General features: G+C 37.3%; 1 protein-coding gene across 4 annotated transcripts in view; it reads left to right on the top strand.

Annotated features, from left to right (window-relative positions):
• CFAP47 (cilia and flagella associated protein 47) overlaps positions 1 to 26,645 on the top strand; it is a 502,646-nt gene that overhangs the window by 314,747 nt on the left and 161,254 nt on the right. For all 4 annotated transcript variants that reach the window (XM_024988430.2, XM_015461736.3, XM_059883840.1 and 1 more), the window contains 4 exons: positions 6,762 to 6,958; positions 7,753 to 7,896; positions 8,478 to 8,651; positions 15,654 to 15,765. In XM_024988430.2, the coding sequence (XP_024844198.1) occupies positions 6,762 to 6,958; positions 7,753 to 7,896; positions 8,478 to 8,651; positions 15,654 to 15,765 (627 nt within the window). The remainder of the gene's footprint in view (positions 1 to 6,761; positions 6,959 to 7,752; positions 7,897 to 8,477; positions 8,652 to 15,653; positions 15,766 to 26,645) is intronic.

Below are 26,645 nucleotides of genomic sequence, written 5' to 3'. Positions count from 1 at the left end.
TCAAGAAAATTAGAGATACCAAGGGAAATTTTCATGCAAAGATGGGCTCAATAAAGGACAGAAATGGTATAGACCTAAAAGAAGCAGAAGATCTTAAGAAGAGGTGGCAAGAATACACAGAAGAACTGTACGAAAAAGATCTTCACGACCCAGATAATGACAATGGTATGATCACTCACCTAGAGCCAGATATCGTGGAATGTGAAGTTAAGCAGGGCTTAGGAAGCATCACTACGAACAAAGCTAGTGGAGGTGATGGAATTCCAGTTGAGCTATTTCAAATCCTGAAAGATGATGCTGTGAAAGTGCCACACACAATATGCCAGCAAATTTGGAAAACTCAGCAGTGGCCACAGGACTGGAAAAGGTCAGTTTTCATCCCAGTCCCAAAGAAAGGCAGTGCCAAAGAATGCTCAAACTACCACACAATTGCACTCATCTCACACGATAGTAAAGTAATGCTCAAAATTCTCCAAGCTAAGCTTCAACAATACGTGAACCATGAACTTCCAGATGTTCAAGCTGGATTTAGAAAAGGCAGAGGACCCAGAGATCAAATTGCCAACATCCACTGGATCATCAAAAAAGCAAGAGAGTTCCAGAAAAACATCTATTTCTGCTTTATTGACTATGCCAAAGCCTTTGACTGTGTGGATACAATAAACTGTGAAGAATTCTGAAAGAGATGGGAATACCAGACCACCTGACCTGCTTCCTGAGAAATCTATGTGCAGATCAGGAAGCAACAGTTAGAACTGGACATAGAACAACAGACTGGTTCCAAATAGGAAAAGGAGTACGTCAAGGCTGTATATTGTCACCCTGCTTATTTAACTTATATGCAGAGTATATCATGAGAAACGCTGGGCTGGATGAAACACAAGCTGCAATCAAGATTGCTGGGAGAAATATCAATAACCTCAGATATGCAGATGACACCACCCTTATGGCAGAAAGTGAAGAGGAACTAAAGAGCCTCTTGATGAGAGTGAAAGAGGAGAGTGAAAAAAGTTGGCTTAAAGGTCAACATTCAGAAAACTAAGATCATGGCATCTGGTCCCATCAATTCACAGCAAATAGGTGGGGAAAAAATGGAAACAGTGACAGATTTTATTTTCTTGGGCTCCAAAATCACTGCAGATGGTGATTGCAGCCATGAAATAAAAAGACACTTACTCTTTGGAAGAAAAATTATGACCAATATAGACAGCATATTAAAAAGCAGAGACATTACTTTGTCAACCAAGGTCTGTCTAGTCAAGGCTATGGTGTTTCCAGTAGTCAGGTATGGATGTGAGAGTTGGACTGCAAAGAAACCTGAGTGCCGAAGAATTGACACTTTTGAACTGTGGTGTTGGAGAAGACTCTTGAAAGTCCCTTGGACTGCAAGGAGATCCAACCAGTCCATCCTAAAGGAGATCAGTCCTGGGTGTTCTTTGGAAGGACTGATGCTAAAGCTGAAACTCCAATACTTTGGCCACCTGATGTGAAGAGCTGATTCATTAGAAAAGACCATGTTGCTGGGCAAGATTGAAGGAGAGAGGAGAAGGGGACGACAGAGGATGAGAGGATTGGATGGCATCACTGACTCAATAGACCTGAGTTTGAGTAATCTTCAGGAGTTGGTGATGGACAGGGAAGCCTGGCATGCTGCAGTCCATGGGGTCGCAAAGCCTCGGATATCACTAAGTGACTGAACTGAACTGAACTGAGTGTGAGTCTTTATCATTTTGAGTTTTTTGCCCAAGAATCCTCGTGCAATGTGGGAGGCCTGGGTTCGATCCCTGAGTTGAGAAGATCCCCTGGAGAAAGGCATGGCAACCCACTCCAATATTCTTGCCTGGAGAATCCCCATGAACAGAGGAACCTGGCTGCCTACAGTCCACGGGGTTGCAAAGAATCCGACATGACTGAGTGACTAAGCATGCATAATTGCTCATATATTAATTTGCAACAAATAGATATCTGTTTATTATAAGTTTATCTTACAAATGAATTTGTATCATAAATTTATTCAGTCTCTTGATACCTCATTTTCTGAATTAAGAATTTCTGACTATTGTTTGCTGATTATATACCTATATAATTAGCTATGGAAAATAATGACCAATTTATTATACTTTTAGTCCCTTCCACTTTTCTGATGTACTTTTAAATAATCATGGAATGTTAAAGCAGAAAGAAACCCAAGAGATCAGCTAATCAAATTATATTTTTTAGAGCCTTAACATTCTTCTAAAGTGCTTTGTTTTGTCTATTTGGAGGTTGCAGAAGTGAATGGGAGCTTCTAGCATCTTATTTCAACCAGATTGACTCTAGGTTAATTTGTCTTATGTATTAAGATTCTGTTTTAGGTAATATTCAGACACACTCCCCTCCACCCCACCCAGCCCCAAGCCAAGAAATGAAATGTTTGGAAGCTACTAATCAAATCTCACTCCTTAGTTTAAATTAGATTAAGAACTTGACTTCAAAAAAAAAAAAATATATATATATATAAGTAGTATTGTATGACATTTGTCTTTCTCTGTCTGACTTACTTCACTTGGTATGATAATCTCTAGATCCATCCATGTTGCTGCAAATGACATTATTTCATTCTTTTTTATGGCTGAGTAGTATTCCATTGGGTGTGTGTGTGTGTGTGTGTGTGTGTGTGTGTGTGTGTGTATACACACCACATCTTCTTTATCTATTCAACTGTTGATGGGCACTTAGGTTGCTTCCCTATCTTGGCTATTGTAAGTAGCATGACTGTGAACACTGGGGTGCATGTATCTTTTCAAATTAGAGTTTTCTCCAGATACATGTCCATGAGTGGGATTGCTAGATCATATGTGCTAGATGCCCATTTTTATGGGTTATTTTAAAAACTGTAGATTACAGACTTCCTCAGTAGCTCAAGTTATATAAAATTAGATATTTTTTCATTAGAGAGATTCACTCTTTATGTTCCTGTATTTTCTTTAGAAACTATAATCTGATAAATTTAGATATATTTGGTTATCTTTAATTACAGAACCCTGGCAACTCCCATAGTTACTGGAATCACCTGTAAAGAAAAGGCCACAAGTGAGCTACATTTAGTAGACTAAGGATGGAAAGGACAGGTCTAGATTGTCCCTGACATTTGTATGCCCAAGTCAAAAGTTCAAATGGAATCCCATGTACCAGATATCAAAATTTTTAAATTGTTAAATCAGGCTAACAAAGTTTTAAGTAGAATATAATCTATTATTCCACCTTGAGAAATTAAGCTTTTTACCAAACTAGAAGACAGAGTTTGATTTTAGAATTCTTGGTCTCCTTAGAGTTTTGAGCTAGACATGACAACACAGGAAAGCTGGGCCCTGGGCATGTGCCAACCCCATTCTCTTTCTTCAACTCTAACATGTATCGTAAGAGGCTTTGTGTACAAATTGGTGGGTATTTTAACCCACATAATCAATCTTGGTCAATATCTTCCCCTTAGTGGCCACCTCTTAGTTATTCTTTAATTCTAGGAGTCTTCCAACAGGAGGATCAACATAGGGAGGAGTCCTGTGCAGGCACTGGAAATGGGATCAAAGCACTTTGAACTGTAAATTGTGACATGCCCTAAACCCAGAACATGGATGGGTCTGGGCTGCACGTGGGCCTGTCCCAGTGGGCCCATGTACTCCATGCACATCCAGAGAGACAGTGCCAGAGGATATTCAGTGTAAGGCCCTAGAAAGCATGAGGCCATGGATAGCAAGCTCTCTTTCCTTGGTCTAAGGGTACGTGTTAGGTTGGAGATCCCTAATAGCAGACACCAAGACCAGGTCTTGAGAGCAGTAGTTTGAGAAGTGATCTCAAGAACCATAGGTAGGAGTGTGAGAGAGTGAGAGACAGCAAAGAGAAGGAGCCAGTTCAGGGAGTGTTCATGAGCAGTTGCCACTGAGAGCAATTTGGGTTTGGTTGTCCTCAGGCTGTCTATGAGTTTGTGTAGAATTCACTTCACAGTTATTCCAACCAAAGGATAAAGAAGCTGGGTTATTTTGCCACCAGTTTGATACATTATTTGTTGAGGACCACAACTGCAACAGCCACTTCTGGCCTGATGGATTCAAGGATTAAGCACCTCCCTATGACTAGCGAAAGCCCTCAGGGAGAAAGATCTGTTTTCCATAAAGCCATTGGCCTGCAGCAACAATTTAAATGCCAAGGAGACATGGCAGGACATGGATGACATCTGCTACAGAGAAGAATTGGAAAGGACTTTGAGAAAACATGTCCCTAAAAGAGAATGATGTTGAGATGGCACAGTGTAGCCAGTAAAATTTCCAAATTTCTAAATATAACAAGTCTCTATCTCTGCTATTTCACATCTAAGGAGATGTGGATACTGCTTGATGAATACCTTAATCCACAAGTAGCTTCTTTTTGATAATATATGACAATATTTCTATTCTTTTTCTAGTATGAATTAAATTATTTCAGATGCTTAAGGAAAAGAAATATTATTTTATCAATATATCTTCAACATCAAAACCATCATTTCCATAAATTCTATTATGAATTTCTTTTTGGACTTGTAATGGAGAGGGGGTTGCATGGCATATTCCTTAGGGTCTTTGCTTATGAACATTTCATGAGTTGGGAAATGTGCATTTAAGGATGTCCTTGACTTTCACTTTCAGACTCAGTATCAATAGAAAATGCATATTTTTAGGGAAAAGGAAATAGTGTATAGCATAAAGCTTTTGATAGCAGCTTTATACTTGAACTTGTGCATTTCAATTGTTGTTTACCGTGAAATGGCTAGTTATTCTTTATCTTTGATGAAAATAATAATTCCTGCTGATTAAATTTCATATTCAAAGCAGTTTAATTTTATTTAAATTACCTGAGCTAAATATTTTCATTTCGATCTGTTCATGCAAGAGAAAAGTATGGTTTCTTCCTTTCTGACAATAAAACAACAAACTTTAATCAAATAATTATCTTTAGTTTGTTCTAATGATGTTGCCACAATTCAAATACTTCTCTCAGAATGAAAGTAATCAATGAACAACAGATGATAAGATGTGCCCGGAGTCCTTTTTGACAAGAAAAAAAAATGTATTCTAACACTATATTTGTACTTGAATAGGACAGAATAAAAATAACAACATTCTGACAGCCTTTGTATCCTCCTTAGACCTGCTGAGTCTCTTGAACTTTGCTTAGATATAATATATATTTCAAGAGTAATCCACTATCAGTGTTTCTTAATATACAACATAAAAATATGACATTTATACATAAATAATATATACCACCGGTCTACTCTGTCCATGGAACTCTCTAGGCAAGAATACTGGAGTGGGTAGCCATTCCTTTCTCCTGGGGATCTTCCCAACCCAGGGATTGAACCTGGGTCTCCTGCATTGCAGGCAGATTCTTGACTGTCTGAGCCACCAGGCGTATATTGTATGTTGCTATATATAACAAATAATATACAATATACGACACACAATGTGTTCTATATAATATGTGATGAATGCTCATGCTCAGTTACTCAGTTGTGTTCGACTCTTTGTGACCCCACGAACTGTAGCCTACCAGGCTCCTCTGTCCAGGGGGTTTTCCAGGCAAGAATACTGGAGTGGGTTGCCATTTCTTACTCCAATATGATGAATATATTTTATAATATGTGTAACACATGCATACACATCCTGAATATGTTTTTAAATGATTTAAAGCAACTAATGTTCTTATAGCAATGACTGGTTTTCTTGGCATATAGACTTCAGTGTATTTGAAAACAAGTTTGCCATTTTTAACATTTGAAGTGTTAAATGTGAGTGAATTAACATTATAGCCAATTAATATAATACGTGTCCAGTCCGTTGGTTAATAAGCTTGATTTATTTTCTTGATTTCAGAGAATTTCCTTCACAGAATTAGGCTTCTAAGTATCTTTTATCACTTGTTTCTTATCTATAACTTAAATAATTTGACTTTAGCAGTGAAACTTGTATTATATTCTTATAGTGCATCCTACTTTAGGGTTGAGAGATTTTTATAACTATTTTCTCACTTCATGGAGAATAAGAAAATGGTGACTTTCAGAGAAATAGTGTTGCTTGGAAGGAAAGAACCAGCATTGATAGCCTGCCCACCATAAGAAATTATATTAGCTATTCTGGTACATATTATAACAAGGTAATGTGAGAAGTATTCATTGGTTATGCCTCTTTTGGCTTCTCTTGGTTTTTAAAAATTATTTCTATTTGCTGGTCAAGTTGTAACTGATTTTGATTGCTGTGGGATAGAACACTCCTGTGTCATAGAAATGTAGCAGATAATAATGCTTACCAAATAGCCCATATATCTCTCAAGTCTCAGCCCCTGTTGACTGAAGCAGAATCATGTGTTTGGTTCTGACCTTTTAACTATAATGTGTGTTAACTTTGGGCTGAACACTAAAAAGCCCTTGAGCCAATTCAGCTCCTCTTCCCCTGACCTGTACACAAAGGAGGAGCAGTGTACCTGGGTCCCTCAGTAGCTTTATGGAGCAGACTTTCCTCTGACCCATGCAGGATATATTCTCTCATTGATAAAAATAAATAAATAAATAAACTTGCTTGTAATGCCCAGGAGATTGAGGAGTAGTGTGCTACCTTGTTAGACCCTAGTCTCATCTGGATTATATAATTCAATTAAATACAATACAATAAAATATTCCTTTATCCTAAAATCAATTTTAGGATTTATACCATCAAAATGATTAAACCATTTTTAAATTATTTTGATAGCTGCAGATGGATCTGTTCCAGTTCCTTTGCGATTTGTTCCTCTCAGTCCTGGACGCTACCCTTGCAAAATTTTGTTGACATCAAAGTACGATGTGCGTCTGTATTGCATTGAAGGTGTGGTAAATGAAGAACGTCCAGAGGCCAGATTTGATTTTGAAACACCAGCATTTGAAGCCCTTACCCAGAATATTCCAATTGTAAGTACAAACTTTCTTTTTTCTTTTCTTGGTACTTTCTTTATTCCCACTGCCACTGTCTCAAAGTTTTCTTCAAACCTTTCATCTAAACTAGTACTGATTCCTAATTGCATTGTGTGTGGCCATTTGTTACTCCAATTTGATGTCACAGTTTTATTCCTGAATATAAATGTTATCATATTACTCACCTATTTCTGCTGCATCTCTTTGCTTAAAAAGTTAACTCCAATATCCTTAACCTATCATCAGACTAAGCAGACTCATGGTCTCTCAGATCACTCTGCCCAAATTCAGCTGTGACTTTAACGTATGATTAAGATGGGCTCATAGGCACTAAGACCAGTGATTGGCTATTGTTGTTGCTGTTCAGTCGCTCAGTCCTGTCCGACTCTTTGTGACACCATAGACTGCAGCACACCAGGCTTCCCTGTCCTTCACCATCTCCTGGAGCTTGCTCAAATTCATGTCTCTTGAGTCGGTGATGCTATCCAACCATCTCATCCTCTGTTGTCGCCTTCTCCTCCTGCCTTCAATCTTTTCCAGCATCAGGCCCTTTTCTAATGAGTTGGCTCTTCTCATCAGGTGGCCAAAGTATTGGAGCTTCAGCTTCAGCCATCAGTCTTTCAATGAATATTCAGAGTTGATTTCCTTTAGGTTGACTGGTTTGATTTCTTTGAAGTCCATGAGACTGGCTATTACTTGGCTATAAGTGAGTGATGATAACGTAGACAAAGGTAATTTTTAAGGAATTTTTTTGACACTGATATGTTTCTATCTTTATTTTCATGGTTTAGAATAATGAAACAAAGAATGAATGGAAATTTCACGTTACTGTAGAAGGAGAATGGTTTCATGGACCTCCTATTTTATATGTCGGACCAGGTGAAACTGTGGATTATCCTCTCACATTCAAACCTATTTTTGAATGTGAGATTATGGTATGAACTCATTGATCTTTTCCCCCCTAGCAATAATATATCGATAAACCAATGTGATGTTTACCTCTACAATTTATGATAGATTTTCTTGCAGAAAAGTTATATTTTCCATGAATTTGATCATTGATGTTCCCTCTGCTTGAAACTTTAATAAATGTTTTAATTTGAGGTATAAATATTCTGAAAGTCACATTGTCATAGGCTTCAATATTTATATCTAGGTTAATTTTATGTAAAATGTTTAACAAAGTAAAATCATTGCTTTGTTTTTATTCAGTAAGGAAGTTTATACGTCAGAAAAAATTGTCTTAAGTCTTATTTCTTTGACAAGTATGTAAACAGCATGAGAATGCCTATTAAACTGTCACTTAGTGAAAGTGAAAAGAAATAAAGAGCTTTTCACAGGAAATCCATCTTCATTCATTCAGTAGAAGTATTTATATGTAAACTGGATAAGTCAGTGACTAACACCTTCTTGAAAGCTCATTTCATTAATCAGATTCAAAATTCCTAAGACAGAAGAAATTGTTGACTTCTAACTGTCACTCCTATAGAGCTGAAATTTGACTGATTTGTCACAGGGCAAGCTGATTCTACAAAATGAAGTAGATGGTATGGAGCATATCTTTGACATAAAAGGAATTGGAAAAAGACCCCTGGCCTTGGAACACATCATTATAGACTGTCAAGTGGGGGAAATGACAAATAAACCCATAATGGTGCCAAATTGTACACCAAGCATCCTAACATTTAAGGTAAGTTTGTTTTTTTAAATATGAAAGTGTTTTCAGAAATAGTACATTGAATTGTATGAAATTTAAAAACATCTAATTTTACTTAACTAGGTAAAGCAGTGTGATACAAGGAGATGGTTAGAATTCTTTTTATTAGTCCAACAGGTTTTAAACTGCCATTTCATATAAAGTTGAATTAGCACCAAACAAGTTTTATATCTAAGTGTTAGTATATAATCATAAAACATATTAAAATTTACTTATTTGAGTCATGTGTATTTTTACTTGAAGATATTGTGGCATGATAATGAAATATCTTTTCAAAAAAACTTTTAAACAGCTTTTGAAATGGTAATGTGATATCTGCAGGCATGAAATTTCAAAAGTGTATCCTGTCACTTACCAGTATGAATAATAGTGAGAATATGAAGAAATACATAATTATTTATATCTTATTTATTATGAGGTTTTATTCTTGACCTTCCTCACTTGATATGTTTAAGCAAATCTGAAAATAATTTTTTCTACTCCCTACTCCCATATTTATCTACAAATTATGTGTTCAGTAGGATCCTCAGAGAAGCTTCAAATATCTATCCATCATAGATGCCTGTATCTAGTTTTAGAGGGTGCTTCAGAGGTTTAAAAAATTCGCTGGGTTTGTTCTCTGCTACTTTTGGTAATCTTGAAAATTATGTGCTTTGATTTTCTTCTTCTTTCCTTACTGGATTACAAATGGAGTGAATATTATGAATGAAAATTTTATTTTCTTACTCCCCTGCTAAAACTCTTCACTGTCATCTCTTGCCATCAGATCTAGTCCGTGCTCCTTGAAGTGGCCCATGTGCTTCAAAAGTATGTTTGCTCAGCTTCGTCTCTTACCACTCTTGCCTCCAGCCACACTTAGGCCACTGTATACAGTATTTCCTTTTGCTACTATCTAGAAATCTTTATCCAACTCCCTGTCTTCCGCTTCTCTGTGCTTAACTCCATTTCATTCTTTAGGGCAAGTACTTATTAGATGCCACTTTTCTGAGAATCTTTCTAGATCCCCATAAACCTGGATTATAGATGCCTTTCATGTGCTTCTGCAACATTTTTTTTTTTTTACCTTTCCCACAATCATGTACATTATATCTTATTGCTATTACCTATTTATTGTTCTCCACCAGATTATTTACTATGAGGAAAGGAGCATATGCCCTCCTATCCACACTTACCTAGCATAAATCATAGTGCATAGGTGCTTAGTCATTCATGTCTGATTCTTTTTGACCCCATGGACTGTAGCCTGCCAGGCTCTCTCTCCATGCAATTTTCTCCACAAGAATATTGGAGTGAGTTGCCTGGCCCTCTTCGAGGGGATCTTCCCCACCCAGAGACTGAACCCATGTCTCCTTTCTCTCCTGCATTGCAGGTAGATTCTTTACTGCTGAGCTACCTGGGGAGGCCGTAAATCATAGTATCAAGCACATAATAGTTTTTCCAAGAAGATTTGTTTAATAAACAGATACAAACACAATGGGTAGCATTTCAATTGGAAAGAAAGAGGGAAAGAAAAAAGGAAATAAAAGAAAAGAATAAGAAAATCATGACTATTTAGATTTGCTATAAATAAGGAAAGAAGTCATTTTTCCACCACTCCCTTTCCCTTTCCAGAATTCACTGATGAGCAAGGAATTTTGTTTTAAGAGTTTGATGAAAGCAGGTTAAAGAAAATATCTTTTAATATCTTAACATTGGTTGTTGTTATGGCAGAGGTGATGTTGGTAGGTTTTTAAAATTTCATCCTTCAGAATGAATGCATTGGTTTTTTTACTGTAGGCTTTTAAAAATAATAAGTATGCTATGTTAACTATGAAAAGTTAATGTATTTTTCTAATTAAATGTAGAAGTAGATTTTTATATAACAAAATTATTCTCACAAGAAATAATAATTAAAGTCTATATTTCTGTTGTTCCAATAGACAAATAAAACTGAAGAATCTAGTTACTTTTACCTTTAGAATGTAAATTTTCCCTGAGGCCTTTTTCTGTAATTAAAGATGTTACATATTAAATTGTTTAAATATAATTTCATTCAAGTACTAATAATACTGAACATGTATTCTAGTTCTTTTATATTTCTACATTTAAATAACATCAAGAATTATAAAAGAACAAAAACATATTTAAAACCTAAAACACATATTCTTAGAGATATTAGAATAAAGTATCACCTTTCTTTATTTGAAAATCACCATTATTTTTAATCAGCATGTACTAATGAGCATTATCAATTTGCCATTTCTATTCATTTATTATATTGGAATCATTGCTGGTATTTCAGTGGAAATTCTATTGAGAAACATCTGAGGTGCTACGAAGGAGAAAGGCTAGACTGGAAACTTTGACCTATAGTGTCAGGTTTCATCTTGCACGTGGTTTGAAACCAGTGACATGCTTCTGATTCTCTGTGCACTCAGGGTTGGTTCACACTCTCCCCCCACTCCTTCAATACCTTCCTCATTGTTGGACTATTTTTCTTAATCTGTAAGTATTCTCAAAGGTTTTTCATTACAAGATAAAACTTGCCTCTAACAATACCCCTTCAGCTATTGCCTTCTATGTTTTTTTTGTGATTGCTAAACTTCTTGAAAAAGCATTATTTACATGATGACTTCTTACTTCATGGTGGTCCATTTGTAGCTCCTCTACTCTGTTGAAACTGCAGCCGCAAAGATCATCTGTAAGTTTTGTTCAAGAAAAATCAATTATTTTCCCAAATTATCTGCCCTAAAACTCCTTTAATGTTTGGCACTATCTGCCTTCTTAACTTCCCAGGTGGTGCTAGTAGTAAAGGACCCGCCTGCCAATGCAGGAGACATCAGAGGTGGGGGTTCAATCCCTGGGTCAAGAAGATCCCTGGAGGAGAGTGTGGCAACTCACTCCAGTATTCTTGCCTCGAGTATCCCCTGGACAGACGAGCCTGGCGGGCTGAAGTCCATGGGGTCACAGAGTCAGACACGACTGAAGCAACTTAGCAAGCATGCAGCACACTGTCTTAACACTCTTCACCCTTTATTTTATATCTTTCTATATTCCTCATTTCCATGCCATTTCTTGGTTGTTACTTATCTGGTCCTTTTATTCCTCTAACCTTCTCATTTCTTTTTAAAGTTCTACCTTCTAAAGCACCCTCATATCTGTACCACATCACACTTGGCAGTTTCTTGGTTTCAGACTATCATTTAGGTACAAGTGGCAAATTTATACTTTTACTCTAGATGTATTAGCTTCAGCCTCTCATTTTTGACTGCTTACTTTATACCTCCACTTTGACAGTCTGCTAACAACTCAAACTCAGTATATTCTTTTAATATCTTTTCCTTTTTCTATTTTTCATTACTGCTAGTATTCTTTTTTATGATGTTTTGAATTTTTAAAAGCCTTTTTACTATATTAATCTCATTGCTACAAGAATAGTTTGCAATAGAATGTTGAGACTTCCCTAATAGGAAAAATAATATAAAAATTATGGAATATAATAAGCAATATAGATAAAATGCTATGGCATTTTATCAAAGTGACCAGGTAGTAGGAGATAGTTGTGCAGTAAGGAAAACAGGAGACCTGGGACTTCCAGAGTAGTGGAGTTTCATAAATCTGTTCCTCCTTAAAAGCAATAAAAACACTGACAAAAACTGTCAAAATGAAATTTTAAATCTTGAAATTAAACAAAGATTTCCAACAATCTGAGGAGTATTTACTCAAGAAAAACTGAATCCTGGTAACAGTGGAGTAATTTGTCGCACTTTGACTTGACCTATTTCTGTCCCCCTCTCCGCTGCTCTGCAGTCTTGCAACCACAGTGGCTATGAAAACTGCAACCTTGCAAACAAAGGAAGAGGCAGACTGAGTATGACTCTGCTCACAATTCCCACCCCAGTACATTGTCACAATTTGACCTTTCTCGTAGGTCTCTAGCAACACCCCTCCCCACGAATGAGGGATTGTCATCTTTTGACTTGTGACATATCTTGCTCTGATGAAAAGGACTTATCCTTAGGACACTTGCCAAAAATATTCAAATAGTTTGGCATTGCAGTTGCCTGAGGCGACAAAACCAGTTGTGACCAAATAGAGTTTAACTAAAAACTTGAAGATGTGGGGATTAAGATATGTGCAGCGAATTTCACAATTCTGACATGTCCCTGGATAACATGCAGGCCACATGCATATACAGAGTGGTGTGATTGCCCAGGGAAGGCCTGAGAGGGTGCCAGTTTTTTCATCTCTGGCTGATGGAGAGATGCTGTGTGAGCTAGAAGTTAAGGCTAAGGTAGAGCTGTAAACCACCTAAGTGCTGAAGGTGTGCCCGCAACACGTTTGCAGTGCTCCTTGACAAAGGGTAAAAGATTTATTATTTCAGGCATGTAAAAAACTTGTGACAAACTATATGCATACCTTGGAGATATTTGGTTTGGGTTCCAGACCACCACCACAATAAAGCAAAATAACAATGAAGTAAGTCATACAGATTTTTCTTTCCCACTGCATATAAAAGTTATGCTTTATGCTGCACTGCAGCTTAAGTATGCAATAGAATTGTTTTAAAAGGATGTACATACCTTCATTAAAAAATACTTTATTGCTAAAAAATGCCAAGACAATTAGAATAGTAACATCTAAGATCATTGATAACCATAATAATTATAAAAACAATGAAAATGTATGAAATATTCCAAAAATTATCAAAGTGTGACAAAGTGAGAAAATACTATTGAAAAAATGGCACTTACAGACTTGCTCAATGCAGAGTTGCCATTGTGCTTCAAGTGATATCTTGAAGAAAGTGAAAAAACAGTCCACAGAATGAGAGAAAATATCCACATGACCAATATCTGATAAGGGCCTTGTTTCTAGAATATATAAACATCTTTTACAATTTAATAATGAAACAAGTAACACAGTTTTTTAAATGTGTAAAGAGTCTTAACAGTTCTCCCAAAAGTACATGCAAATGAACAATAAACACAGGAAAAGATATTGAACATCATCAATCCTTCAGTTCAGTGGCTCAGTCATGTCTGACTCATTGCTACCCTGTGGACTGCAGCACGCCAGGCCTCCCTGTCCATCACCAACTCCTGGAGTTTACTCAAACTTATGTCCATTGAGTCAGTGATGCCATCCAACCATCTCATCTTCTGCTGTCCCCTTCTCCTCCCGCCTTCAATCTTTCCAGGCATCAGGGTCTTTTCCAATGAGTCAGTTCTTCGCATCAGGTAGCCAAAGTGCTGGAGTTTCAGCTTGAACATCAGTCCTTCCAATGAATATTCAGTCCATCCAGTCCTTTAGGATGGACTGGTTGGATCTCCTTGCAGTCCAAGGAACTCTCAAGAGTCTTCTCCAACAACACAGTTCAAAAGCATCAATTCTTCCGCACTCAGTTTTCTTTATAATCCAACTCTCACACCCATACATGACTACTGGAAAAACCATAGCCTTGACTAGACAGACCTTTGATGACAAAGTAACGTCTGTGCTTTTCAATATGCTGTCTAGGTTGGTCATAACTTTCCTTCCAAGTAGTAAGCATCTTTTAATTTCATGGCTGCAATCACCATCTGCAGTGATTTTGGAGCCCAGAAAAATAGTCAGCCACTGTTTCCACTGTTTCCCCATCTATTTCCCATGAAGTGATGGGACCAGATGCCATGATCTTCGTTTTCTGAATGTTGAGCTTTAAGCCAACGTTTTCACTCTCCTCTTTCACTTTCATCAGGAGGCTCTTTAGTTCTTCTTCACTTTATGTCATAAGGGTGATGTCATCTGCATATCTGAGGTTATTGATATTTCTCCCGGCAATCTTGATTCCAGCTTGTGCTTCCTCCAGCCCAGCATTTCTCATGATGTACCCTGCATATAAGTTAAATAAGCAGGGTGACAATATACAACCTTGACATCCTCCTTAATCACAATGAGATACCACTTCACACTCACTAGGATGACTATTATAAAAATGATATACAAAAACCTTTGAGAGAAGCTGTAGAGAAAATAGGAACCATCGTGCACTGTTGGTGGGAAAGAAAAATGGTGCAGCCATTTTGGAGAAGACTTTTGGAAAGCAGTAATTTAAAAGATTGGGCATCCTATGTCCCAGCAGTTCTACTCTAAGATATATGTCCATAAGAAATTAAAATCTATGTGTACTCAAACACTTCTACATGGTTTCATACCTGCATTATTCATAATAGACAAGAACAGAAACACCCCACATTTTCATCAACTTATGAATGGAGACACAAAATGTGTTTTTTATATGATTTAATGCCATTCATCAGTAAAAAGGAAATGATGTGCTGATAAACGCCACAACATAGGTGAAACTTGAAAACATTATGCTAAGTGAAAAAGAGCTAGTCACAAAAGACCATATACTGTATAATTTCTTTTTATGAATTGTTCAGGTTAGGCAAATCTATAGAGGGACAAAGTAGATTAGTATTTGCCTGTACAGAATGGTGGAGGGGGGCAAGATGAAAGTACTCACTAAGGTGAAAGTTGAATCTAGCCAACAACAGTTATAGTCAGATGCTGCTTAAATATTATATGCTATATTAATATTGATTATATTAATATTTATATACTATATAACATTGATTATATTAATATTTACATACTGTATTAATATTGATGTAGAAATTCATTGAAGTGGTTTATCTTTTGTATATCAAATTGCATAAAGAAACTTCTGCATGGCCTATAAAAGCTACTCTGATTGTATAAACATCAGTGATCTTGCTACCAGTAGCAAAAGAAAATAAACATTTTTATTGTGTTATATTTTTCCTTAAGTCTCCAATTTTTCTTCTACTATATGTCTATATTTTATGGGTTGCTTTTCACTTAAAAGTGTACAGTTTCAATGAAAATATTTAAGTTAAATTTCAGCTTTTTCTATGCTTCAGCTTGTTATACTAATTTCATGGAAATGTTGACATCATGTGATTCCTGTTTTTGGATTCTCTTTTCTAGGTATCTTCAGATCTTCCAATAGTATGGGGAAACCCAGACATCACCGTAGACCCTGATAACACGGTTCCATATATTCTACATGTGTGCCCTTGGAAGCGGGGTATACTCAAAGGTAAGAAAATTGTTAATAAAATATTATTAACTACCATACTGGAAAACATGCATGATGAGAAGAAATTAAAAAGTAATTTACATTTCTTGTTTCTAATAAGTGATCCAGAGGGAAATTTAGTTTTCTATTTAAGTCATTAGCTTTCTAAATAATCAGTGCTTTGGGGCATACATTTCATCTATAGTGCTATACTTTCTTGTCCATTTATTTGAATTTGTAGGGCAAATTCCTGGAAGTAGAAATATTTAGTTAAGGCATTAACATTTAAAATTAGGGTGTGTGTTAGTTACTCACTTGTGTCTGACTCTTTGCAACCCCATGGACTGTAGCCCGCCAGGCTTCTCTGTCCATGGAATTCTCCAGGCAAGAATGCTGGCTGCTGCTGCTGCTAAGTCACTTCAGTCATGTCCGACTCTGTGCGACCCCATAGATGGCAGCCCACCAGGCTCCTCCGTCCCTGGGATTCTCCAGGCAAGAACACTGGAGTGGGTTGCCATTTCCTTCTCCAATGCATGAAAGTGAAAAGTGAAAGTGAAGTCACTCAGTCGTATCCGACTCTTAGCGACCCCATGGACTGCAGCCTACCAGGCTCCTTCATCCATGGGATTTTCCAAGCAAGAGTACTGGAGTGGGGTGCCATTGCCTTCTCCAAAGAATGCTGGAGTGGGTAGCTATTCCCTTCTCCAGGGGATCTTCTCAACCCAGGGATCGAACCCGTGTCTCCTTCATTGCAGGCAGATTCTTTACCATCTGAGCCACCAGAGAAGCCCCAAAATTGGAATAAATGCTTGCAAATAGTTATACCAATTTATGAGCCAGACAGCATCCTATGAGAATATTTCTTTATAAGACTAGGTATTTTAAAAACACGCACATATAATATACTTAATTGATACATGAAAAATAGGTTAAAGGCTTTGGTACATGTGAAGTTTTCTTCCTTTTTTTCTAATAAAGCATCCATTTATACAAATTGCCTGATGGTCCCTGAAAAGAGTTGCTTGCTTGGGAATAGGAGTGAGGGATATTCCTACAAACCTTTTGATGGAAGAGGGGTTGGAGGTAAAGAAGAGTAACAGGGAATAACTGAGGAACTGTAATTCATCAAAGAAATAATTGTTGTATTTGGAAGACAGTTCAGTGTCCCGTGGTGGTTTGATCCTGTTGAGGAAATTGTTAAAATGTTGGTAAATGGATACAGTTTAAAAGTGTAGAAAGCACATAGAGAGTAGGCTGAATGCCAGTGCTATTAACAAGCAGAAGGGAAATTTCAGAATGGCAACCACTGTGATCCAGTTACTACTGCTGTCATAGAATATTCTGTGAGTGAAGAGCCAACTCACCCCACCCTCACTCTCTACTTCTAATTGGCTTGACCCCACATGTCACCATAGTCATAGCTGTTAGCATCTTATGAAATCTTCCCATCACTTTTCAGGCACTTGACTTTGCAAAGCCCGTTATTATTCTCCATGTAATAGGTAGATTTTTGAGCTACAGTGAGCCTAGTTCAGCATTTCAATAAAGTAGCATTTTTTGCCATTTTTATGATAATTCAGAAGATTTTAATTGATTTTAAGAAATATAAATTTCAGTTTTTATTCTCATCATCAAATGACAGTCCTAATGATAGTTTTTCCTTAGTTTTAGAATTTAGATTAATGTTTCATAAAGGATAACAAGTCATTCAGAATTGCCATTATTATTTTTGATATAGGTAAGAAATTTGAGTTTTCTGTCCTGTAAAAGGCAGTAAGGTCTGCTATGTGTGAGAAGAAACGTAAGAGGAACTTTAAATAGTAGAATGTTGTTGAATTAGGAGTGCTTATGACTCCATTAAGCAAAATAGAGCCAGTGATCCATGAATCAGACTCAAAGTTATAGAAATGGAGCTAAGAAAAATTAAATAATCAGATTTAATATGTCTTTATATAGTCATTTTTGTTGATTTTAGCAGCATTTTAGAAATGCTAAAAATTTCAAAACATATTTTCAAATTTCAAAACATTTTCACTCATCAGATGAGGACTCAGCATGCTGGTTTGAAGGACTTTAGAAGAAATTTGGAAACATTAAAGGCAACTCAGGGCATATTGTTAGGTGAGATGAATTAGTAAATATTGCTGGCTACACAAGAGCCCTTGCAGGCTTCATAATTTTGAAAAATATTTGCAAGACATTTTCATGATTGTGCTTCCCAGGGCGGTCCCTTAGATTTGAATTAATGTTACCATTATGATTTGGACAGGCTAAGACTGTAAGGAAGGCAAACTCCATTTTTATTGATATTACTGTTGGAAGGCTTCTACAACATTTTAAGTAGTGGAGATGTAATTGCTTCTGAACAGTTGTTAATCTGTTGTAATATAAATAAAACTGGACTAAAATTTTCATACATATATGAGAATGTTCCTATTTGTACTGGTTAAAGAAGTATGTCAGTGTCTGTGTGTGTTTGTGTGTATCACTGGTCTTGAAAACTTTGTGCATGTTTTTAGTTCTATACTTAATTATATAAATAGTTATTTACAAAAGGCCTATAATTTGGAAAGTCTTGATGAGTATAGTAGTTATAAACAAAGCTGACCTTCAACCAGTTACACTCTGTTAAAATATTTTCACAGATGCTTATCCTCATATGTTGGCAATCCTTAATTGTTTGAACTCCACTGTAATGCAACTTTTGAACTCTAGCCTCCACAGCCTATCCCTTTGGCCCCCAGCCTCTCCAATAATTCAGCAAGATATAAAGGGTTAGCACAAGCCTCAGAATTTGGATCCAGCGTCCTTTCTGATTGATCCTGGCTGGAAAATAGGTTTGTTAATTGTTTCAGATATTACTACTGGATACAAAGATAAATATTGTGTGGCTCGTGCCTCCTGGGATTTCGTATCTGGTGGTAGAAATACATATCCATAAATCATCTAGTACAAGGTACACTTTGATATACCACAAGTTTAAACATGACACTGAAAATGGAAAACATTAACCCTAAAACAGTGGGAGTCTGAGAGGGTTTCTTAAGGGATAATGGTTTTGATCTGGACCTTAAAGCCGGACCTTTGAGCTGGGACTTATCAGCCAATATGGTGAGCAGAGCAGAGGAAACAACCTTATTGAAAACACAGAAAAGATATTTTCTGTAAGTAATGAATAGCAGGGGTATGTATCTGTGGCAGCCAAAGCAGAGTGACATATAGTTAAAAATATTGGCAGACTTTGTTGTATGGAATTTTTGTTTTACATCTTACTGCAGTTGCAGCCATTGAAGATTTCTGAGGGGCGTGAGACAACTGAGTTTTAGAAAGAAAAGTCTAGAGATAATATACAAAACAGATAGGGAGCACAAGACAGGGTGGATAGATCTGAGAGATCATTTAGTGGACTTTAGCAATATTCTGGTTGATCAGTTCTCAATATTAGTTTGTGCCTCTTATACTGAAAGCAGACCCTGAGAGAAGAGTTTAATTGCAAGTAGTTTATTTGAGAGGTGATCACAGAAAGCACACTGGCTGAATGGAGAAGTAAGATGCTAAAGGGAAAAAGTCAGTAAAAGGTAAGATATATATCAAATTACTGCTGAGACCTGGGGAAACTTATTGGTAACTTTCTGAGAGAATTGTCAGGCTGAGGGGTAAGCAAATTGAGGTAAACATCCTCTAACTCCTCTCCATCAATCATTAATGTTTGTTCTTAGGGAAGATTACATGACAGTGAATCCCTACTGGAAAAAAGTCATAGGAAACCATTGGTGTGTATGGAAGCTGTCTGCCGAGGGGATTTTCATGGGGCACTGAGTTATATGTGGTATATACTATACTGGGTGTCATGGCATATTGACTGATAGGTAAGAATTTTGAAAAATAGATGGATTTGGAATTATCACAGCAGCCTGAAGTGAGCTACAATCATGTTTCATATGTACCCAGGTGGAGGTTTTAATTTGAATGCCTCTATCGCCATGGAACAAAAACATAATATTGACCATTTAAATGAAGATTGAAGACAGACCAAACAAGTCCAAGGATAGTCAGTTAAAAAACAGAAGGAAAATTTCAGGAAAAGTGACAGTGGAAAATGATGCTATAGCAGCTTATGTTTCAAGGGAATCAGAGTCTAGGATGGGAGATTAGCGTATACGACATGTATTAGGGACTGTGTTGGCTAGTAAACACTAGTAAACGGAAAGGTAAGAAAGTATAATACTGAGCAGAGGAAAAAGTTGGGTTTCCGGACAGACCAAGTAAAGGCGTTTAGTAAACTCACTGGGGTCTCTGAAGCTGGGATGGTCCTTTGGAATCGTCCCAAGTTTGGAGAAGGGGACTGGGCCTTTACGCTGCTGTGTTGTTTCAGTTCAGTTCAGTTCAGTCGCTCACTCATGTTTGACTATTTGCGACCCCATGATCCGCAGCTCGCCAGGCCTCCCTGTCCATCATCAACACCCGGAGTCCACCCAAACCCGTGTCCATTGAGTTGGTGATGCCATCCAACCATTTCATCCTCTGTTGTCCCCTTCTCCTCTTGCCCTCAGTCTTTCCCAGCATCAGGGCCTTTTCCAATGAGTCAGCTCTTCACATCAGGTGGCCAAAATATTGGAGTTTCATTTTCAACATCAGTCCTTCCAATGAACACTCAGGACTGGTCTCCCTTAGGATGGACTGGTTGGATCTCCTTGCACTCCAAGGGACTCTCAAGAGTCTTCTCCAACACCACAGTTCAAAAGCATCAATTCTTCGGTGCTCAGCTTTCTTTATAGTCCAACTCTCACATCCATACATGACCACTGGAAAAACCATAGCCTTGACTAGACAAACCTTTGTTGGCAAAGTAATGTCTCTGCTTTTGAATATGCTGTCTAGGTTGGTCATAACTTTCCTTCCAAGGAATAAGTGTCTTTTAATTTCATGGCTACAATCACCATCTGCAGTGATTTTGGAGCCCAGAAAAATAAAGTCAGACAATGTTTCCACTGTTTCCCCATCTATCTATGGGACTAGATGCCATGATCTTAGTTTTCTGAATGTTTAACTTTAAGCCAACTTTTCCACTCTCCTCTTTCACTTTCATCAAGAGGCTCTTTAGTTCCTCTTCACTTTCTGCCATGAGGGTGGTGTCATCTGCATATCTGAGGTTATTGATATTTCTCCCAGCAATCTTGATTCCAGCTTGTGGTTCTTTCAGCCCAGCGTTTCTCATGATGTACCCTGCATAAAGTTAAATAAGCAGGGTGATAATATACAGCCTTGACGTACTCCTTTTCCTATTTGGAACCAGTGTGTCGTTCCATGTCCAGTTCTAACTGTTGCTTCCTGACCTACATACAGGTTTCTCAAGAGGCAGGTCAGGTGGTCTGGTATTCCCATCTCTTGAAGAATTTTCCACAGTTTATTGTGATCCACACAGTCAAAGGCTTTGGGCTACCCTGGTAGCTCAGACGGTAAAGCGTCTGCCTACAATGCGGGAGACCCAGGTTCGATCCTGGGTCAGGAAGATCCCCTGGAGAAGGAAATGGCAACCCACTCCAGTATTCATGCCTGGAAAATCTCATGGACCAAGGAGCCTGGTGGGCTACAATCCATGGGGTCGCAAAGAGTCGGACATGACTGAGCAACTTCACTTCACTTCACTTTAAAGGCTTTGGCATAGTCAATAAAGGAGAAATGTTTTTCTGGAACTCTCTTGCTTTTTTGATGATCCAGCAGATATTGGCAGTTTGATCTCTGGTTCCTCTGCCTTTTCTAAAACCAGCTTGAACACCTGGAAGCTCACGATTCACATATTGCTGAAGCCTGGCTTGGAGAATTTTGAGCATTACTTTACTAGCGTGTGAGATAAGTGCAATTGTGTGGTAGTTTGAGCATTCTTTGGCATTGTCTTTCTTTGGGATTGGAATGAAAACTGACCTTTTCCTGTCCTGTGGCCACTGCTGAGTTTTCCAAATTTTCTAGCATATTGCGTGCAGCACTTTCACAGCATCATCTTTCAGGATTTGGAATAGCTCAACTGGAATTCCATCACCTCCACTAGCTTTGTTCGTAGTGATGCTTCCTAAGCCCCACTTAACATCACATTCCAGAATGTCTGGCTCTAGGTGAGTGGTCACACCATCGTGATCATCTGAGTCGTGAAGATCTTTTTTGTACAGTTCTTCTATGTATTCTTGCCATCTCTTCTTAATATCTTCTGCTTCTTTAAGGTCCATACCATTTCTGTCCTTTATCAAGCCCATCTTTGCATGAAATGTTCCCTTGGTATCTCTAATTGTCTTGAGGAGATCTCTAGTCTTTTGCATTCTATTGTTTTCCTCTATTTCTTTGCATTGATCACTGAGGAAGGCTTTCTTATCTCTCCTTGCTATTCTTTGGAACTCTGCCTTCAAATGGGTATATCTTTCCTTTTCTCCTTTGCTTTTCACTTCCCTTCTTTCACAGCTATTTGTAAGGCCTCCTCAGACAGCCGCCTTGCTTTTTTGCATTTCTTTTTCTTGGGGATGGTCTTGATTCCTGTCATGAATCATGGACAATATCATGAACCTTGTCCATAGTTCATCAGGCACTCTGTGTATCAGATCTAGTCCCTTAAATGTATTCCTCACTTCCACTGTATAATAATCATAAGGAATTTGATTTAGGTCATACCTGAATGGTCTAGGGGTTTTCTCCACTTTCTTCAATTTCAGTCTGAATTTGGCAATAAGGAGTTCATGATCTGAGCCACAGTTAGTTCCCAGACTTGTTTTTGCTGACTGTATAGAGCTTCTCCATCTTTGGCTGCAAAGAATATAATCAATCTGATTTCAATGTTGACCATCTGGTGATATCCATGTGTAGAGTCTTCTCTTGTGTTATTGGAAGAGGGTGTTTGCTATGACTAGTGCATTCTCTTGGCAGAACTCTATTAGCCTTTATCCTGCTTCATTCTGTACTCCAAGGTCAAATTTGCCTGTTACTCCAGGTGTTTCTTGACTTCTTACTTTTGCATTCCAGTCCCCTGTAATGAAAAAGACATCTTTTTGGGGTGTTAGTTCTAGAAGGTCTTGTAGGTCTTCATAGAACTGTTCAACTTCAGCTTCTTCAGCATTACTGGTCAGGGCATAGACTTGGATTACCATGATATTGAATGGTTTGCCTTGGAAACAAACAGAGATCATTCTGTTGTTTTTGCGATTGCATCCAAGTACTGCATTTCGTACTCTTTTGTTGACTATGATGGCTACTCCATTTCTTCTAAGGGATTCCTGCCCATAGTAGTAGATATAATAGTCATCCAAGTTAAATTCATCCATTCCAGTCCATCTTAGTTCACTGATTCCTAGAATGTCGATGTTCACTCTTGTTATCTCCTGTTTGACCACTTGCAATTTGCCTTGATTCATGCTGTGTTGTTTAATCATTGAAAAGTGGACTACATGTGGAAGGAGGTTTGACCTTGGAGGAGGCTTGCTTTTTCCACTTAAGTCAATGTCTGAAGAGGGCTTGACCAGATGGTCATTTACCAGGATCATTCCTAGTAGCAACAGAAATAAGTCCTTCATTCCTGAACATGACTATGGTTGATGCAGCACAGCATTTACCACAGTTGCATTTGATGACGAATGAATATGAAGAGAGAAGGGAGAAAAGAGAGTCAAGTGTACTTGGTGATAGTAAGCAACTCTAAGGAAGGTGATATCATTAACTGTGAGAGAGAAGCCATCAGCAGGATGGATTTCCTAGTTAGGGAGGGAAAGCCCATTTCTATCTTGATTTGAAGGTTATCTTTTTGTGTCAATAAATTTCTGGAAAATGGAAAAATATTGAATCAGCCAACCCTAGATATGAAAACATAGACCCTTAAAGGGAAACAGAAGCACAAAATCAAGCAAACAAAACCACCATGTGTAAAGGCAGAAATGTGTTAGTAACTTAACACGTTAAGATATAATGGCTTAATTCTCTCCTTAACAACCACAAAATGACCTCTCTGGTCATTAGAATGTAAAAAGCTAATATTACTCTCCATTATTACAGTGTTAGTATGTAACAAAACATAGAAATGTAGTAATAGACTGTGGCTCATTTGTAATACTGAAATATGCAACTAAATTTCCACTTGCCTCAGGTAGAAACTTGATTTTTTTGTACAAGATCAATATTTAGATGGAGATGATTAGGCCTTAGTGATTAGCATATACTTTAGTAGCAGTAATCCTTATATTTATTTTCATTGTAATAGCATAATATGATTCACAAATAAGATTTAAAGATGGCTATAAACATGCATGTTCACAATGTATGTGCTCCTAATATAGCACTAAGAAAATGAACTTGTTAGGATTAAGGTTATACAGTTTGATACTTACCATTTTTTCTAAGAGTTCACTCCATTTTCTCTTTAATAATCTACATATAGCACATATGTCTCTGGCATAACTTTTCTGAGTTTATTATGAGGATGTCACACTAGTCAGCTCAGTGGACTCCAGCTTGTGAATATCAGGGTCATAATATAACTTTAGAAAGCAGATATTAATAACAGAGAGGTCACTATCTAAATTTGTAGGGATGCCTCTAGGGTACCCTTTCTGTGAAGAGAAATGAAGAGTTATAAAGCTAAATAATTAATTTGGGGCTTGTGAAATCTGGGCCCCAAACCATGCAAGCATGAGCTCTTTGGCAATTTGGTTTTCGCATTCCCAGTTATCACCCCAAAAGACAAGACTCCAGGCTTCCACAGAGTAGTCCATATTCCAGAACAGATAGCATCTTCAGTGATGACTCAGTGCAGTGGATTGCTGCTTTAAAATTTTAAATTTTGTTCTTAGCTTGTATGTGTATTTAACTTAAAAATTTCATTTGAGAGGGTATTCTCTGAACATCTCTTCCAACATATTATAGAAATGGTGATCCCTGTTTATCTTTAAGCAGCTTTTATCTTGTTAACTTGTGCAGTTGATTTATTTAATGTAAGTATAAGACTTCACAGTGATCACTTATGAATGCCTACTTGTGAGCAACATGCTTTCATCTCCAGGGAAGAAGTCTTTAGAAATCATTACAATTGTTAATGACATTTGGTGGTGGTAGTTTAGTCGCTAAGGCATGTCTGACTCTTGTGACCCCATGCACTGTAGCCTGCCAGGCTCCTCTGTCCCTGGGATTTCCCAGACAAGAATACTAGTGTGGGTTGCCATTTCCTTCTCTAAGGGATCTTCCCAACCCAAGAATAGAACCTGTGTCTCCTGCCTTGCAGTCGGATTCTTTACCCACTGAGCCACCAGGGAAAACCATTTGTTTGTGACTAAAAAAGAAAAGGGTGAGATGAGGGAAAAATTTGGATATTGAATATCTTGTCTTTGTCTACAGAGTTGTAGAAGTTCACCAGGGTTATTTATTGAACTATGAGTCATTTAAATTTATGAACAAATATTAGGCTGAAATAATTAGGTATGTGAATCATGGCATGGTGGCCTAAAATGATCTCTAAACATTGAACAAGAAGATTTTTACACCTAAAACTAATTTAATGTTATGTGTAGATTTTATCTCAATTAAAAATATATATTAAAGACGTTTCATAAACCATTCACTTACAGTGTCAAGTATTTAATTGTTTAGCATACTACATGGACACAGTTCAATAGTATTCATTTTTTATTCCACAGTAGAAAAATAAATGCTGAGAATCCACATTTTAAGATGGTTTCCAGTCATGTTAGTAAATTTAGTCTCTACCCTGAGCATTTGAGATAAAGTAGTCTTAGTCTCTCTTATTTCCGTGACCCTTGACAGGCTGATAGCTCCAGAAAGTAGGTAATGATGGTAATTTTGAGGTAACCCACAATCACCCTGTATTTTTTTCAATGGCAGCTGAAGGTGCTTTTTCACTTGCTGAAAAGTGATTGTATTTATTCGGTTCAACACATCTGTGAATTATAACTAAGATTTATTTCTGCAAATTCGCAATTTGAAAGTTCTTATGCTGGAATGAGATCTATTATGACATTGGCACAAGAAAGCCTCCTCCAAACGATTGCAAAGAGGTTTTAGTCAGCTTTGCTAAAGACTTTTAAAAATTTCTGTTCAGTGAACTTCTGCTTAATGTCAAAACAAAGTGTTTAATGTGTGCATAACAAAGTTCTTATGTTAGGCCTATGTTTAAACAAGATAGGATTAGTTTTTATAGCTGGCGCCCCACTACTCTCTGATATAATACACTATCTAGAGAGAGATGTATTACCAGTTTGAAATACAAATTCAGTTCAAAATTTGATTTCTAATATTGTGTGTGATGAGAAGCCTGCTTGTCATGTGTATATTCAGAATGTGATTCCGAGCAAGAGCAGTGCTATTTAAATTTGCATTTTTTATTTAAAGTCTGGGTAGTGTATTCTTGCTAACTGCCACATTGCAATGGCATAATTGCACATCTTTTACTTTGCTATCTCTTATCTTACTGTTACTGGGTTGCAAAGGAACATGTTCAAAAGGTGCATGTGACTTCAATCTCCAATTACATCGTTCTCTGGTTGGGCAGCCTTGGCGGTATACTTAGCGTCTCTGATTATCAGATTTTTTTTACGTGTAAAATATAGATAATACTTAAACTTTCAGGGTAGTTATGGGCATAAAATGGAGATATATGAAAAGTGCTCATCTGGTAGGTCTTAAACTAATATTTAGCACCCTTACTTAATATGCTAACTCCATTTTTGAAAATTCTCTAACATGATATGGATATATGGGAGGATTTAGGACTTCTTTTGTTTCCACTCTCTCCTAGTTGATCTCATTGAAAATGCCAGAGGTGGTTCTATCAAAAGCTTGGCTGAAATAGAATTTGGATCTTGCTGGCTTATTCCCACCAGTGTTGTAGACTGTATACGGTTAATAGGAGCATA

Source organism: Bos taurus, chromosome X (genome assembly GCF_002263795.3).
Source record: "Bos taurus isolate L1 Dominette 01449 registration number 42190680 breed Hereford chromosome X, ARS-UCD2.0, whole genome shotgun sequence".
NCBI lineage: Eukaryota > Metazoa > Chordata > Mammalia > Artiodactyla > Bovidae > Bos > Bos taurus.
The sequence above is the reverse complement of the archived record's forward strand: the minus strand, read 5'-3'. Positions and strand labels throughout refer to the sequence as shown.